Raw genomic sequence first — 16,792 nt, 5'->3', positions numbered from 1 at the left:
GATCACGGCAATGCCCGTGCGATTTGTGGAGTACTACGAACTGCAGCTGGCTTCCCGCACTGTGTGTTGATCAGCATTGGGCGCAGCAAACGACAGGCTTCATTCGCTCCACATCGAGGTGCGCGTGGAGCAACGCGAACCGCAGTCGGCCTCATGCACCACATGGACGTCCGCATACAACGCTGCCAAGTGCATTCTAGTTCTTCGCTGTTGGAGAGAGACTCTTGCATGCGACCTCCTCTGTGCCGTCTGCGGCTTTTGCTGGACCCGTCCTCAGCGCGGCTTCAACGGCGACCGCTCCCTCATAGAGCTGCTGAACCGGAGGCGCTTTTCCCGTCTGATCCGTGAGTGTTTCGGCAGCAGCCAGACACGCAAAATACTCCCGTAAATAGAACTCGCGTTCGCGAAGCACCTCTTCCCAAGCCATGATATCGAAGCCCTCCGCCATTGTCCGCAACGTCAGCACGTCCACAATGACCTTGCTCGTGGGAGCGTCTCCCTTTCTGTCGGTCGCGTCACCGTCTGAGAGCCAGGTACCCGTAGGACCTGCACCAAGGCCGACGAAGCGCTCGTCGAAAACCCATACCGGCACACGAGCGCCCCGAAAAGTTGCACCATTCGGCTGGTGTTCGGCACCAGGCCGCCTCCGAGACACGGTGTATACGCGCCCAGTAATCTCTACCAAGCTCCCGATATAGACGTCGCTTGGAAGTTGCCCCTTAAAATATGCCAACACCCGCTTCCGTCGGTACTCTAGTACCAAGAGACCGAGTTCAGCCAACACTTGGCCCAGACGTGCTACCACACGCACCGTAGCCTCGCTCTTCACCAGCAGATCAACTTCTGCGACAAACCGCTCGAAAGTTAGGATAAGTGCGGGTTCCAGCGTATCCGAGTTTCCCAGCATGGATACCACCGGCTTCGATCCAGAGCCGCCACTGGTCCCGCCACGAAAACCCCCGGGGTATCCTAGCGGTTGCGCTCGAGATACCGGGATTTCGGTCAGTCATTCCCCGTGTCCGATGGAAAGGGAGCACTGACCGATGGACGATTCCTGGGTTGCGATTTTCTTTCGAACTTTGTTTCGTATATAAAGGCTCGACCTTTTCAGTGCATTGGTGAGAGCAACAGTCGTCATACGTAGTGTATGGAGGTTAGGTCGCTTTTTCGTATTGGCTTCTTCGACGCTTTGTCGCTGGGATTCGTTACGTCTCCGGATTCGAGACCATTTGCGACGATCGTGAACGCTGGATCGTAACATACCCGATATGATTGTGAAGTTCACTTGATCAAGGCTCGACGATCCTCCATGCCGTTTCGAATGGCATGCTCGAAACAAGCATACTTCAAGTTTTCGATCTATGTGTTTCACGGCAACTCGTGGGTGCGGCGATTCGCGCTTCTGGATAGACGAGGAGCCACATTCGACGTTGTTTCTGGGTGACTGCGTCGCAAGCTCTTGTTGAAATCACTCTGGCATCGTCTCTCAAGATAATCGATACTGTACGAAAACAACTCCTCATTTGTTTGTGGCTGTCGACGTGACGGTATTCGACAGCCGCATGATACCTCTCACGGGATATACGATGAGACGCTCTCGTGTCTTCTGTTTGCCGGGTAAAGAGTCCTGGACTGTTCATGCAATCATTTCAGCGATCGATGCCGGTGGAGCGCGCGTCATCGCTTTCCACGAAGCAAACGAGGACGGATCAAAATTTCTCGACTTGTTCTCCAATCTGACTTTACGTTCTGGCATTTGTTTCACACTGGAGTCCATCGCGTTCCACGAATTTTATCGAATGGAACAGGTTGCGCTCGTGCAAGCGGCAGACAGCGTACTTTCCAAGCATATCGCCCAGAACAAGCAGCCCGTGATCGCTGTGAACGGCACCGGGCGTGGGAAACGGAGCATGGCATCGAAGGAAAGCGTTCGGTACCCGTCCAAGACATGGGTCGCACGGTGAAGCAAGCCAGTGCATACCACGTGACGGCGCTGGTGCGAGGCATTGAGGTGCCCGTACGAAGACACCTGACCACAGTCAAGTGTCACTGTTGCGACGAGCGCACCGCGGCTCTACAAAAGAAGAGCAACAGGGCAAGCGAATCGTAGACCGCAATCATCGTCTGTGTATCCAACGCGTTGCCAACAGCCGAGAGCTGCGAAATCGGGACCTGCCCGCTGCCATCAGCATCGTTCTGTTTCTGATAAGCGATCTGGAGGGACAGGAGCGACCTGCTCACTTCAAGCTCGAGATATGAAAGAGGCGAAGGAAGCAGTCACAGAAAAAGCACAGAAACGCTTCATTTAAGGATAGTCGCACGCGGTCCACACGTTCGCGTGAATACCCGTGTTGGCGGACATGTTTGCTTGTATGCTGTCACGGGTGTAGCGCGCGAGCGATGCACCATTCTCCTGGAGACATCTCGCAAACCGTACTTGCTACAAAGCGTCTGTATCAAAGGCTTCTCAATGGATGCTGGTGTCTTTGAACAGGGCACCGGAAATCGATGGCAATCAGTGCGCGTGTGTTTGCTCGGTATGCACGCTACGGAGCCGGCACGCGTTCTACGCAAACTCTCATCGCTTACAGGCATCTTTCTTGACATCGTGAACAAAGTGCGGAGCTGGATGTCCATTCAGAAGCTCACAGATGACCCGAATGAGCACAGGCGCAGCATTTCGGAGCAGGCTGTCGAGGATTATTCTGTACAAGACGAGAACTCTGGACTGTGCGTCCGGCTCATCTGCTGGATGGACCGGGTTTCGCATGATGCACAGATCATACACCACCTTGAGGAGGTGTCCGGTGCGGCATGCGCAAATGGTTGGAGCCAACGCTTCCCCAGCGGAAAGCATTCGCATACTATATACAGGTTCAAACAGCGGCTTCCGCCGTCTCTGCTAGAATCTCTTACCCGCTTTACATGAAAAAATACTGGTATACGCCAGATCTCCGTCAAAGTTGCTCTTGTTGTTGTTGTTGTTGTTGCTGCTGCTGCTGCTTCTAACGCGAAGAGTTGCCCTGCATGTAGATCTGCTTTCTCCGCAGCCTTGAGAGCGCATTCCATATACACTGCATTATCGATTCCTCTGAACCAGTCACGCCAATGCGGTCGTTTCTGTACGAAGCCTAGGCCCGGGTCCGTTGCGCCAGCGTCAAGCACTCTTGCTGATTTTGCTGGTATTGTTGTTGCTGGCGTACAATGCCCAGACCACCGCATGCATGATAAGCGCCTGGAAATCACAACAGACAGCATCACCGGCAACACAGTTTTATCGAGTGCAAGCAGCAGCGGTGGTCTTCACGCAGACCCCTGGCACCTGTACCCGGTGCCTGACCCGCATCGACGGCGCTCTACCGACACACGCCAGCCGGCTTTCAACGAAACGAATTCCATGGGCATCGCAGCGCTGCAATGTCGATCAACATCGACAACGGTACCAGAGGAACACTGTCAAGAAGGCGCCCCATTCCGGGTACATTGGACAACTCGGTAAGGTACCCCTCGAATCGTCCCGTGATCGAGCTCGCTTGGCTCCCACGCACACCATTTCATCCAGACGCTCGGGATACCCCTACCCCTGCTACCAGGGATGCAACCCCCGACTTGCCTGCTTCTTCCGGCTGGTGCGCATAGACGCGCTCCTTTCGCTCATGCGGCGCGATACGCCTCGGACTCGACTGTGTCGCCAGAAGACTGCTTCCTTGTGTAGCTCGCCCGATCGCCTGTTGAATCACCTGCGTTACATACGATCGCGCAAAGCGTTTCGCGTGTTGCTGCATGGTCGCTTCGAGTCGCTGCAGCTCTGCTCGGCATCGATCGAACATGTCCATAAAGCGATGGAGCGTGAAGAACAGCGTTTCGGGAATGTCGTGTTCTTCGGCGAGCGACGCCACAGAGCCGGTATGCAGCGCCGGTGCCGGTACGCTCGTGGGGTGGCCCCCCAGATACGTCGTCGTTCGCTCCAGCTGTCGACGCATTCGGGCGTACGCCTGCTCAACTTGTTCGACCTTGGGCGTCTCTCGTTGTAGAAAGCCGTTCACAGCATCCGATGGATGGTCTTGCGATTCCTTCCGCACCAGGGCAAGCGCGAGGCGCAGGGCACGTATCTCAGCGTCGAGTTCCCCGAGGTCGACGCGAGCTGCCGCAGCTACCGCCGAGAGGTCACTGGTAAAGAGCGCCGCGTCTGGCATTCGACGCGACACGAACTTGACCAAATAGTGAAGCAGGGTTGTGCGGCGATCTAAAGTAGCTCGAGTCTCACTTAGTTTCAATACGCTGGAGAGGCGGAAACCCAGGGCATTGCCACGATTTGTGCCCTGATTCAGATAGTTTCCAATGGCCAGAATCGCGCTCAACACCGATGCCAGGCGGTCGCTTTCAAAAACCTGGCGACAAGCAGTGAGCACAACCTCGATGAGGTGCTGAACCTCCTCCACCTGGTGACCCAGTTGACGTATCGCGATCGCAGCGTCGAGCTTTGCGCGCAAGCGTTGATGGAGTGTTGCCTGTTCTGCAGAATCAGGTGCGAGCACCTCGAGACTGGTGGCCATTCTGTAGACCAGTCGCTCGGCACGGCTTTTCAGGAGCTCCTCAACGTCTGACTTTGCGTCCAGACGCGGGTCTGCGTGACTTCCGGGGTCCATGCTCGCCGTTTCTGGGTGATTCTGCGGCGCCAATGCTTTGGGCTGCGCTTGCTTCGCCCAATGAAGGGCTACTTCTAGTTCTTCCTGCTTAGGCATATTCATTCTCAGAGCGAGCAGGTTCTCTGTCGTGAGTACCGGCTTCTCCGCTGCGTCCAGTGCGATGACTGCGTTCGCGATCGCTCCGACATCTACACTAAATTTGCTCAACATGATTTCAAAATTGGTGGCTCGTTTGCTCTCAAGAAAGTGGAGTTGCGTGCGATGTGCATTCGCCTTCTGGTCCGCAGTCTCATCAAGGTCGAATGCGGTTCGTTGGCTGTCCATGCGGCGTTGTTCGATTGTTGGTCGATTCATGAACATTTGATCAATTTCAGAGGATGAGTTTTCCAAGTCTGTATCAAGCATTCGATGCAACCCCCGAGAGAATATCGTTTGGGGAACCTGATGTGGTGGTATTGTGTTCCAGTGAAGCTGCTTGACGTTTCGTCGCGGCTTGCGTGCAAAACGCGCCGCTCCCAGAATACCTCCCATGTGAGCACCGTTGGCCATAGGTACAGTTGCCGGCAATGGTGGCGGTGGTGGCGGTGGTACACCCATTCCGTTCGCTTCGTTTGCAAGACCTTGACGGTCACCATGATCACGACTGTATGACTCTGTATCTCGCGGGCATACATCAAACGCGGCTGTGTCAAGAAGTGGTGGTGGTGGTGGCGGCGGTGGTGGTGGTGGCGGCGGCGGCGCGGTTGGTGCTTGTACCTGCAGTCGATCTCGCTCGTCCTGGAGTTCGAATGGCGGTGAACTCTCGGACGCCCCTATGTGCACCGGCAAGATCACTCGTGGACTCGACCGCGTCGAAACCGGAGCCCTTGGACTGCCACGATCTTTCCAATCCTTGCGGTCCGATGACATCGAAGCAACGACTCCGGGTGCGGTCTGTGCATCTGCGTCGGTCGCGCACTTTCCGAATGCCTCAGCGCCTGCACCTGCGACTTGAAAAGCTCGCATGGCACTCGGTTCCTCAGTGGCACATGGGCCTCTGCTCAGTGAATATGCGTCCGCAGTTGTTTCGCTGCTTCGAAGCAGAGCACCATCCCCGCCTGCGATCCAGCGAGTCTTCGAAAAAGCGAAGCTCTCCTCCGTGGCGCCGGCTATCGACAAGCTGCTCTCCTGTGCTCCTTCAAGCGCAGCATCTGACACGTGAACAGTTGCTGACGCCTGATAACTCGCGGGTCCGTGTGCAGCAGCAGCAGCAGCAGCACCAGCCTCCTGCGCTGTCTGATGCCATGCTCGTGGCGGTGTGTGCGCAGTCTCCAAGTCCGTGTTGCTCACCGCATGTTCATCAATGAAGCTGACGCTCGTCACGAAGCTAGAGCAGTGCTCACTCTGCGTATCGCCGAGGAGTTCGCGGTGATTCTGATCCCGAGATGCACCCATAGAACGCTCTGTACTCTGTAACAGCAACTCGCGACGTTTCTGCAACGTTTCACGTGCCGTCTGGACCAGTAGACTGCGCTGAGCGGGCGAAAGTCGTTGGCTTTCTTCTCCCAACAAGAACGCGGCAACAGCGTCTTCGTCGATCTGCATATCGTGCGCCATCCTCCTTGGAGACGTTTCCCACTGCGTCTCGGATTCCAGCAGCTGCTGTCGACGTCTATCAAGTCGTCGTCGACGAGCACTCCGTTGCGCCGCTCGCTTCGCCCAGTAGGTGGAAGACGAGTCTGTAGACGACGAAGAACGAGACGAGGACGTCAACACCCCTGTGCCAGACGATGCATCGCTCGCTTCCTCGTTGGTTGATTCAACCATCGATGCCGAATCCGCCTCCAAACACCTCTGTTTCCAGTCTTGATCTGCAGCCTGGTCCAAGTCATCGCTCGTACTCACGTGCCTTCTCGCAACGATTCCATCGAGTCCAGCGTCCAGAGTCGAATGCGTTGCCGGAGCACCCACAGGCTCACGCTCCGCAACGCTCTCCTGGAGCAATGCGTGGAGCGAGATCGTACCCTCGCCACCGGTCGCGAGCTTGCGTCGGCTCTGTTCATCGCGTAACTCGGAGAGAAACGGAGATGGGACATGCGGACGTGCTCGCCAGGCACCCGCACCACGTCCTCGGCGATGGGAGAGCGACCCCTGCATCGTTCGATTCCGAGCAATGTACTTGGGATCCAGTAGGGGCGCTCGAGAAAACGCTGTTTCCAGGGCAGCGATTTCGCTTTCGGCGACATGCTGCGCTTGCTCCAACTCCGTGACGGCAATCGGCTCATCTGCACAGCTTTCGCTCGTCATTTCTTCGATATACAGGTCCATCGCAAAGTCCGACGCAACATGGAGTGGAAGCTGCTCGTACCCATTGCATATATCCATATCTTCTCGTCGAATGCGACAAACCGGGGCGCGCAGCGTGCTCGTATGGCGCACGACTGCCAGCAGCGCTAGGCAGCCGTTGAGCTCCAGCAGAATCGCCACGTCGCCTACGACTACAGCCCGCAGGCGATAACTCATGATACCATCACCGGGGGCACACTCGTTTTCGAAGCGCTCATCGAGTAGCACTTCGTCGCCATCTCCCACCTGGTTGCGGATTCGTAACGTCAAGTGAGCGGGTTTGTCTCCGAGGAGCACCTCGCCATTGACGATGGCCCTCCGGAGCAGCACCGGTGCGCGGTTCGGTAGTTCAGAAGGGTTCAGTTGCTGCAGGTGTTGCGGAAGGATCGTTGACATTTGAATGAGGTAACCGAAGAGCGCAGCGTATTCACAAACAGCAGCAGTGACGAGGTCCTCGCGGCGCGGCAGGGCACGTGCACGGGTCTTTCGCCGGTGGCGACGGAGACCCTTGAGCTGTCGGCGCACCGTGTATTCGATAGCATCGAGCCCACTATCGAACAGTCCAATAAAAAGCAAATAACACGCAACAAACAGTGTCGCCACGGTGTGTGGCCTAGCCAGCACGCCCCGGTGCGCTCTGCCCGACGTGGTGAGAACACAGACGCACGAGCACTCGCCAGCAGCGTGTCCGCCGAGAATCCACTTGTACACCAACTCGCACAGTTCCACCATTTGGTCGATTCCGGGGACAATCAAGTTACGAAATGGTGCAAGCGGGATCACAGTTGTCGTTGCGGAGCCCAAACTACCGGCATCGCCAGCACTGGGGAAGAAGGCAGTTCCAGCGTGCTGTGTGAGGAAGCCCGTCGGCGTCGCATCCAGGTATAACCAGTTCACTTGACCATTCTGCGCTTCGTCGCGCTCAAGTTTCCCGTTGAGTTTTCCCGCGAGATGAAAAAATGACTCTGGCGAGAGCGCATCGTAGCAGCCGCAGTACACCCGGGCTCGGCTAGCGTCCACGAGGTACGCACTCGTACTGCCCGTTCCCGTGTGCACTCGTGAAGCACCAGCCTTTGAGCGATGAATACCTATCGTCGATAGAAAGGACTCTGCTAAACTCTGTGGAAAACTGGAAGCATTCGATCGCCCACTCCACAGAAGCTTCTTCATGAAGGCGGCAATTTGCGGTGTTTGCTCCAGTCGAAGGCATAACGCATAGGTGCTGTTCGCGTCGGCGTTCCGCGCTGGGCTGCGCACACCAGCGCCTGCCGTCATCGCGTCCGGCGAGGCGCGCGCTCGACCCGCTCGCCCGATGCATCCGATCGGTGCGCGGCCTGCAGCCGGTATCGCGCTGCTGGCGTTCATGAAATCGAAACGGCGGATATGTGGATCGATGTCTCTTATGTGCCATTATTTCTAACAAGACGTTGTGTTGCGACGATCGCCAGGGACGGTCGTCTGGGCTATAAGGGGTAATGATGATCTGGGTTGGATAACGTTGTCCGTTTTCGAGCGTAGCGCCACGGTCCGCTATGGACGCGATGTACGTCGGTGGTGATATGAACTGTACAATATTGTCCCTGTTGTGTCTTCACCCTGGTGCGGTGGCTGGGTGCAGGCAACAGCGCCCAGCGATCGACGACATGGCAGACTTGTGCATTGCCTTGGAAGCGGTGTCGTTGCCCAAGGGGGCGTTTTCGCAGCGCTAGGGTACGCATATCCGGGGGCAACGGGCGGGCGGATGCCTCAACACTGGCCAACTGGTGCTTGGCCTATTGGCAGGACCCGTATTTCTTCGTGGTCGAAGTAGGCACCGCTGTGGCTGCATCGATTGTCAAAACACGTTTTTCGCAGCGACTTGGTGGAGCACCGGACGCCCTGGCTGGCTCTCGCACGGTCATTGCTCTGGTCAGGAATGGCACCTGTAGCGGGACTATGCGCTTGTCGACATGCGGACTGGCGCACAGTTGATGCTTTAGCGCAAATACAGCAGCTTGCCCGGCGCTGAGTGCAGTTCAATGCGCAGCAGCGCAATGCGCTCGCACGGATCGCATGCCCTTGCAGGGGCATGCTAGCGTGGGCCCCCCCACCCGCCACTCGCTACTAATTTTCGCATCGAAAATGCAGCACGCAGAGAGCATCAGTCACGGCATTGGTGCTGCATCAGAATGAACGCTTTCCCGAGTTCCAATACCCATACCGCAATCTGGGTCCCTGCTCAATGTCAACGTTTCGTCATCGGAAAAATCATTCAGCATTCGACGTCGCCGCGCGCTGGATGATCGTGCCTCGGCGCGCGGCCTGCGCGCACGATGCTCACGTCTAGGGAGTGTCGAGCGCTGCCGGCGACTTTGTGAGGAGACGCTTCGAACACGTCGCACAGGTTCACTTGACCACGATATGGAACCTGCACTGAGTGTACATAAGGTGCCGCCAAGCGACGCAACTGGGAACGGGCCGTCGTACAGTCCTGGGGAGTTGCGAAGGATACCCGTTCCTCAGCACCGTTTCGCTGCTTTGAAAAGCAACTGGCTAGCGCTTTATGAGCCGCTTACGAAGGAACTAGCGCTTCAAGTTCGAATGAACCTGAAGCAACGCGCCGTTGAGTTGCGCTGTAGTCCTCAGACGCCAGACCGGACCGCACTTCAGCGGGGGTACGAGTTCATGCAAGCGTTTCTTCTCGGGTTTGCTGTCGAGGACGCTATCGCCTTGATCCGCTTCGATGATCTCCGGATCGACTCTTTTGAGGTACAGGATGTGCGTCGGCTGCAGGGTGATCACCTCTCCCGAGCGATAGGGCGAATAGCAGGGACTGGCGGGCGAACCAAGTTCGCCATAGAGAACGCGTGTCGTGTGCGGATCGTCTTAGCGGGCTCGAAGGTGCACATTCTCGGAGGCCATATGCAGGTTCGTCTCGCACGAGACGCCATCTGCTCACTAATTCTGGGTACGCCACCAGGAAAGACCTATGAGAAGCTGCGGCGAGTAAGCGCTCGGCTCCGGGAGCGATTCTGACGACTGGCGCTGCGGAGGCACTGGTGACGCCCTGGGCTGCGGTGACGCCGCTCTGCGTCGCGCTAAGGCGCAACTTTTCACGCGCGAAGTGTATTTAAACGCTGCACGTCACCACTGGTGAATTTGTTCCTGATGTTTGACGCTTACCTGGAGCTCTCGCATCGCCGTACTCGTGTCATTCCTAGGTACGGAGCCAGCCTCCAGAGCACAGCTCTCGCTCTGGTCAGCGACAGAATCGAAGACTTGCATGAGCTGATCCATCTGGAGCATTGTGGAAGTGCTCTCATTGTATCTGCGTAGCTGAAAGATAATCTATAGGTTGAGCGGGGATTTCCTCTCATGTACGCGTCTTTGACAAGAATCTCGCGGTGTCGCACATGCTGTCTGATCAGCAGCTGCTTCGAATACAGTGTTGAACGCTGTGGTGGCTGCATCCGCGCTCGTAAGCGGAGCGCCTGGTGCACTGCACAATCCCCGAATCGTGCATGAACCTGTTTGCTACAGCGCGTACATATCTGATTTCTGGATAGACGCTTCCTGCTTCTAACGCTTGCAAAGCGCCTTCATGGTCAGGGGAGCTGTGCAGGCAGCGGCAGCGGCAGCGGCATTGGTGACCTGCCACACCACCGTCGAGTACCGAACACTTCGGGGTGGCATCGGCCTAGGTTACGAGTTTACTTGTTTGCACATCGGTCGCTAGCGCCGCATTTCACGCGTCGCAGGGCAAGTGGCGCAGCGTACACGTCCCTGCGGCTGCATATGGGTCGCTTGCACCACATATAATAATTCTAAACGGTGTAAGCCGATTTAGGAGTCTGTGTTCCTGCAAGTTGGTGGCGAGTGCTGCACGTTATGCGTCGAAACGACAGCGGCCCTGGTTACCAGTCTATTTGTCAGCACGTGAATCGCGAGTATAGCATGCAAACTGCCCTTGCGGTTTTCAATGGCACTCAAGTCGATGCGAGACGAAGGATACAGATGAGCACTCGAGACAAGCGCCGCCTGTAGCACGTGCTCGACACCGGACGTATGCGAATCGCATGGTCGAGGTCGTTGTTGACGAAATCGCTGCATGCCTGCAGGCGGTGCTTCTGCACATACTTCCTTCTGAGTCAGGCGTAACCAGAAGCTTATACGAGCTTGCCTTCTGATGCAAACTTGCCGCCAGCGACTATTTTTGTTGAGAGCTTCCTTCCAGGCAATCCCTTCATCGTTCTCGTTTGTGTTCAGCCAATGCGCATCGCAGCGATGCCTCGATAAGAGGTGATCACGCGGTACGTGCTGCGGACAAATCCCGTATCGTATGTGGATAGAGCGCGTTTCCGGCGTATCGCTGCTGAAACGAATCTGAAGCCATGTAATGAGAAAGCAAGCGTTCACCATGCATGAACGTGGGACAAAGGAGTATTTTGACGGGTCATGAACATTGTGCAGCGCCACAAGCATATCTCTGCATGCCAGTTCAATGCGGCATGGAAACTGAGCTTTCTCTACACGTGGGCAGCTACTGTCGGAGACCATGTAGCCATTGCCCCTGAGGCTCAGCACACATCAGGACTTGGAATGCGTCTCACTGACGGTAGATAGACTCCGCGTATCGCAACCGTACGAGAAAGCAGTAGGCAACACGCGCGAAGCAGTGCTCCAGTTCGTGATCAAGCGACGCTTTCTCGCTCGGTGATACTGCGTCGCATGAGCTGTTCGCCATCTGCCTCGAATGGATGCAACCAGCGCTAACCATTAGCATCCACCTCCGCACGCAGACACCATGCAAAACATTACCCAAGATGTTGGTACCCGAACCTGCCATCCATCGAGTCGAGAGCGCGCATCTGCAGCGGTATCGGCACCTGGTAAGCGATCATCCGCAGGCCGGGAAGCACAGCGATATCTGCTGCAGCGCCTTGCTGCGGAATATGAGCGGATGCCGCGCTATCTTTCGCACGCCTGACGGTGAGTTTCCGATATCAATAGCAAGCGACTCGCAAATACTGCAGCACGATTGCTGTTGCTGTCGCTGCTGTGCGCATCTACGGACGGAATGTCGCTACGAGACGCTCACAGCAGGTGCTCGCACAACGTTGGAGCGATCGCAGGCTGCCAGACGAACGTTGGTACTCGACCATCCTGCTGCATTCGCTCAGTATCGAATCGATTCTAGACCATGAGGCATAGCGTATGCTGCGCATGCTCACCATATTTACGGATAGCGTTTGCGTCTTTGACACAGTCGTTGCAGGCGATCCCCGAGTCGCCTTCAAGATCCCGGTGACGGTACGCAGGGCATACCCCTGGGCTTCGCATTCAATGACCTGTGCAGGATCCAATCTAGCCAGCTATCTCGTTCATCGTGAACGTCTTGGCTTGCCCATCGACGTCACGACACCATAGCAATACCATAAACGACAAATGATGCGCAAAACGTCTACCAATATGCCGTGCTTCGTTTGGGAACGTTCGCGACGCCAGCACGACGCGCAGTGTGCCGGCTACGCAGTACGCGAGACGACAGTCTCGCAACACCAGCAGCAGCTGCTGCTACTGCACCTGGAACCTGTACCTTGGGTGCCGTGCGCGGGTTGCTCCTTACCCAACGTACACGCGTTTGCAACACGTTTGAAAGCGTTACCGTACACAGCGGTGGAGAGGCTCTATCGCTTTGACGTCTTCTACGGTACTGTGCGAGGTTTGGTGAGCGCTCTCTCCCAGGCTCTGGGTGATCCCACGACGCATGCTAGGCGAGGAGCAGCCGCTGCTGCGAGCCCGAGGCCCCATGTCAGACGCCACCGCGCCTGAACAAGCGCAAAAGCTGTGGCAACAACAGCGGGAGCAGCGAAAGGAACGGGCGGCTCGGGATCAGCGCGCCCGCCGAAAGCTGCTCTTTTCCGCTGTTCTCTGCTTTGCTTTCATGGTTGCGGAGCTTCTTGGTGGCTACATCACCGGTTCACTCGCGGTGATGACGGACGCCAGCCACCTGTTATCTGATTTTGCAAGCTTTATTATCTCGCTCGTTGCGCTGCAGAAAAGTCAGCGAAGAGCGAATCAGTTGCTGACCTATGGCTATGGGCGAGCGGAGGTACTCGGGGCATTCACGAGCATTCTGTTGATCTGGACGCTCACAGCAGTGCTGGTGCTTGAATCTATCCGACGAATCATCACCCCAGAGCCCGTTAAAGGCCGCCTCATGTTCATCATTGCGGTGATGGGTATCTGTATCAATTTAGTGATGATGACGGTTTTGGGACATGGTCATGGCCATGGACACGCTCACGACCATCATCACGACCATTTTGCCCAGGTCAACGCAGAAGCCGAGTCGTCGACCAGCGAGGAGCACCGCAGCCACGGTCGTCATCGTCATCGTCAGCGCAGTGGCAATGTCGAAAGTATCGAACCCGATCAAGCAGGTCCATCGGAGAGCGGCCTCAACCGCCCGCGTGATCAGCAGCCGGGACATGACGACATGCGAGCAACGGCAACGGATGACATTGAAGCACCGCTCTCAGTGGCGGACATGTCGCACCGGCATCCGGTCTCGGAGAGTGTGAATGTTCACGCGGCATATCTGCATGTCCTGGGTGACCTTATCCAGAGCATAGGCGTCGCTATTGCAGCGCTTGTGATTTGGTGGCGCCCCAGCTGGTCTCTGGCCGATCCGCTGTGCACGCTGCTGTTTAGCGTTATCGTGCTCTATACAACTCTCCGGATGATTGGTGACATCGTGCAGGTTTTAATGGAAGGGACCCCTGCCAATATCCGTGTGCGTGACGTGTACGAGGCGCTCATCTCGATCGATGGCGTTTCAGAGGTCCAGGATCTGCACATCTGGAGCCTGTCCGTGGGCCGTACTGCGCTCAGTGCAAAGTTGCGGTGCGATGCCAGTGTCAAAGACGCGCATCAGATTACCATGGCAGCTGAACAGGTTTGTTTGAAGAATTTTGGAATCGAGCACGCTACCATTCAAGTGAATTGTGTGAATCTGTCGTGTTGTCCGCCAGTCGAGCATGTTGAGTGTGCTTCGCCCGGCAGAATGTAAAGGCACTCGAATCCTCCGCAGAGCGCGCGAATCCGTGCGGAGGCATTGGGAATGGTTGCTCCGCAGCACCTCTATCGTTCATCGGTTCAGGGTTGTGAGATGGGCTGTACGAGGAGCAGTTCCACCGATAGCGCCGCACTGGAGCTGTCACAAGCGCGACGAGGGCCAGTGAGATCCTTCGCGCATCGCGTGCGGAGACGCTTACTCTTCGTACGCTTCTGGTAGCGTGGATCGCAAGTTGGTCTCCGAGAGCGCCCAATGCGAGGTGTCGCCAGGAACCGCTGCAGTAGAGACAAGCAGAGCGTAGCGAGCCGACGTTGCTGTGCACGACTTGTGAGACTCGGGCGCTGATCAGAGAGCGCCAGGTACGGCGCATAGCGCATCTGCAACCAGCAGCATCGCATGGGCATGTACAAGCCAGCAGCAGCATCGGAGTGGGGCCTCGTAGAATCCCTTGGCCGCCTTGTGGAAAACGGATGCTCTTGTGGACCGTTGTCCTCCACAAGTCGATGCGTGGGGCGTCAATGATGTGGAGCTTTCGAGGCAGCAACCCGAGTGCATGCTGCACTATCCTGACTTATCGGGAACTGAGTAACTGACCCACCGCCGAACGAATCCGCACACTCGCGTACGCTAACTGTAGCATCTGCTGCCTTTCTACTTTCTGGGCGGAAGCTCCAGAGAATCGGATACGCACACGGGTTCAGCGCGCTCTCTGCAGTTACCCACTGTGGTGGGTGTCAAGCACAAACCCGCATTGCCAACCGACAACAACGCATTCCATGCATGATCACGAAGGAGGGAGGCCGCTCCCAGGATTCATCCAAACAGCCAAGTTTCTCCAGCGTGTCGTGCAGCGAAGGCAAGCCTGCATCCGCAGACTGTCCAAGCACAAACTGACGACGAGACCCGACTCTACATCGGGTGCACCACGCCTCGAGCCAATGTTCTTTGCGGTATAGAAAAGCCGTCCTGTCTTCGTGATGCACCTGTACCAAAGGTACAGGCGCTACTGCGGACGCTGAGGGCAGGCATTAGGTGTGCGATACAACGTACAAAGCGACCAGTTTATCCCAACGGAAGTATATTTAATGGAACTTGGAGGTAGGCTGTAGCAGCGTGATGGACGCTTTTGCAATTACCATTATCCACCTCGCAATCTGGGATCCATGGTCTATGTAAACGATATGACATCGAAAAAAATTGCTGTGCTACAGCGCTGCGACGCTCTCGTCAACGGACGGCTTCGATTCGAATCTCAACCGATCGCCTCCTGATACCAATCACGTTGCTTCGGTGCTTACTGAGCGTTCAAGTTGCAGCTTAGCGGAAAATGCTTGACACGAAACAAAGAGAACGAAGCGGACAGGCATTCGTCTTCCACACCTGGGCGTGTTCGGTAGCGACGCGGGAGCAGGTCACAGCGAGCGCTCGCCGGTGCAGGACTTTGCAGTTGCAGTCGAGGCGGCTCGGGGTTGCGAGCGCACCGCGTCAACAACTGGCACCAGAGGCTCGCTGGGGCAGCCACCGGTGCCACTTGGGTTTCCATAAGCTCTCAACGCGAAGCGCAAGACGCTTACGGGTCAGTGCCTCGCCACTGGCGCCGCTGCAGCTCCGAGCAGCGACGCCAGCCCCCGAGAACGATCCGGACGCCTCTGAGGCGAAGACGATGCCTCGACGGCGCGCTTCCGACTCAGGTTCGTCGTCGTCGTCGTCGTCGTCGCCGAGAGCGAGAGAGCGTCGGTTCCGCAACAGAGACAGCGCAGACGAGGCGGACGGTGACGATGCCGACCTGGAAGTCGACGAGGTTGACGACGACGACGACGAGGAGCTCGATGCCGAGCAGGAGCTACTCGCCGATATCACCGAGCGCTACGAGACCTGGAAGTCACAAGCACAGCGCAAGTCGCTGAGCGCTATGCGTGGTAGTGAGGAAGTTTTTTTCGATGCCTATGACCTTAATGAACGATTCCGACCTGACTACTGGCAACGGCTGCGAGTTATACTTCAACCCGAGGAAGCATTTGCGAACATTTTCAAATTAGAGGGCGTTCTCAGTGCGAATGCGCATGCAATTGAGTATGCGTCATGGAAACAGCTGGCGGAGGAGCTCGACAAAGAGCCACCTGATGAGGATATTGTGCAGCAAACCTACCATCTTCGCCCGGAGCGGATTGTGCAAGGAGTTCTGCGATGGACCGACAGCTGGCGCGAGGTACTTAGCATCGTTTATCGACAGCAGGAAATCTACAGGGAGCGCTTTCTAGCTGAGCAGCATCGACCGACGCGAGGACTTTTGCGATGGCTCGAGTTGCTCCAAAGGTACGACATGCCGTGTGCGGTTTACAGTCGGTTGGATCGCGTAAGCGTCGAAAAGGCGCTGACCGACATGGGTGTCGCCGACTTTTTCAAGGAGCGAATCACCGCCGAATCCGAAGTGGAGACCGCAATCCAATTCCTTCTTGTCGCGTGTGTGAAGATGCAGCGAGCGCCTCAGAAATGTGTTGTGTACGAAGATACGCCGAAGGGTATCCTAGCTGCACACGAGGTGTTCAGCAAAGCTATCGGCTTGGTTGGCCTCTTTCCCGCATTTGACCTACGATTGGCCGACTTGACCGTTGAAGACTTTGACGATCTGCGGGTGATGAACGTCAGGCGACTTTTCGCGGATCAGGAGGAACCCGCACCGCAGTTCGAATACGAGCGCCGCTGGTAACACGTCGCGAACGCTCGGGGAGCGCACCAGTACCGGTATTGTAGTCGAAGC

The 16,792-nt window shown here is 56.5% G+C and overlaps 6 protein-coding genes across 6 annotated transcripts; 4 read left to right on the top strand and 2 right to left on the bottom strand.

The window, feature by feature from the left end:
- Window positions 1–196: 196 nt before the first annotated feature.
- On the bottom strand, window positions 197–907 carry CYME_CMF193C (hypothetical protein; the record flags this gene model as incomplete). The annotated part of the gene is made up of 1 exon (XM_005535672.1): window positions 197–907. The coding sequence occupies one exon, from the start codon at window positions 905–907 to the stop codon at window positions 197–199; it is 711 nt and encodes a 236-aa protein (XP_005535729.1).
- Window positions 908–2,470: 1,563 nt separating this feature from the next.
- Window positions 2,471–2,929, top strand: CYME_CMF061C (hypothetical protein; the record flags this gene model as incomplete). The annotated part of the gene is made up of 1 exon (XM_005535671.1): window positions 2,471–2,929. One exon carries the CDS (start codon window positions 2,471–2,473, stop codon window positions 2,927–2,929), a length of 459 nt encoding a protein of 152 aa, XP_005535728.1.
- Window positions 2,930–3,554: 625 nt separating this feature from the next.
- Window positions 3,555–8,339, bottom strand: CYME_CMF060C (similar to dishevelled associated activator of morphogenesis; the record flags this gene model as incomplete). Its single annotated transcript, XM_005535670.1, has 1 exon — window positions 3,555–8,339. One exon carries the CDS (start codon window positions 8,337–8,339, stop codon window positions 3,555–3,557), a length of 4,785 nt encoding a protein of 1,594 aa, XP_005535727.1.
- Window positions 8,340–9,374: 1,035 nt separating this feature from the next.
- Window positions 9,375–9,989, top strand: CYME_CMF059C (hypothetical protein, conserved; the record flags this gene model as incomplete). The annotated part of the gene is made up of 1 exon (XM_005535669.1): window positions 9,375–9,989. One exon carries the CDS (start codon window positions 9,375–9,377, stop codon window positions 9,987–9,989), a length of 615 nt encoding a protein of 204 aa, XP_005535726.1.
- Window positions 9,990–12,720: 2,731 nt separating this feature from the next.
- Window positions 12,721–14,025, top strand: CYME_CMF058C (probable zinc transporter; the record flags this gene model as incomplete). Its single annotated transcript, XM_005535668.1, has 1 exon — window positions 12,721–14,025. The coding sequence occupies one exon, from the start codon at window positions 12,721–12,723 to the stop codon at window positions 14,023–14,025; it is 1,305 nt and encodes a 434-aa protein (XP_005535725.1).
- A 1,333-nt stretch (window positions 14,026–15,358) lies between these two features.
- On the top strand, window positions 15,359–16,741 carry CYME_CMF057C (hypothetical protein, conserved; the record flags this gene model as incomplete). The annotated part of the gene is made up of 1 exon (XM_005535667.1): window positions 15,359–16,741. The coding sequence occupies one exon, from the start codon at window positions 15,359–15,361 to the stop codon at window positions 16,739–16,741; it is 1,383 nt and encodes a 460-aa protein (XP_005535724.1).
- Window positions 16,742–16,792: the final 51 nt, after the last annotated feature.

This window comes from Cyanidioschyzon merolae, chromosome 6 (assembly GCF_000091205.1).
Source record: "Cyanidioschyzon merolae strain 10D DNA, chromosome 6, complete genome".
NCBI classification, from domain to species: Eukaryota; Rhodophyta; class Bangiophyceae; order Cyanidiales; family Cyanidiaceae; genus Cyanidioschyzon; species Cyanidioschyzon merolae.
The sequence above is the reverse complement of the archived record's forward strand: the minus strand, read 5'-3'. Positions and strand labels throughout refer to the sequence as shown.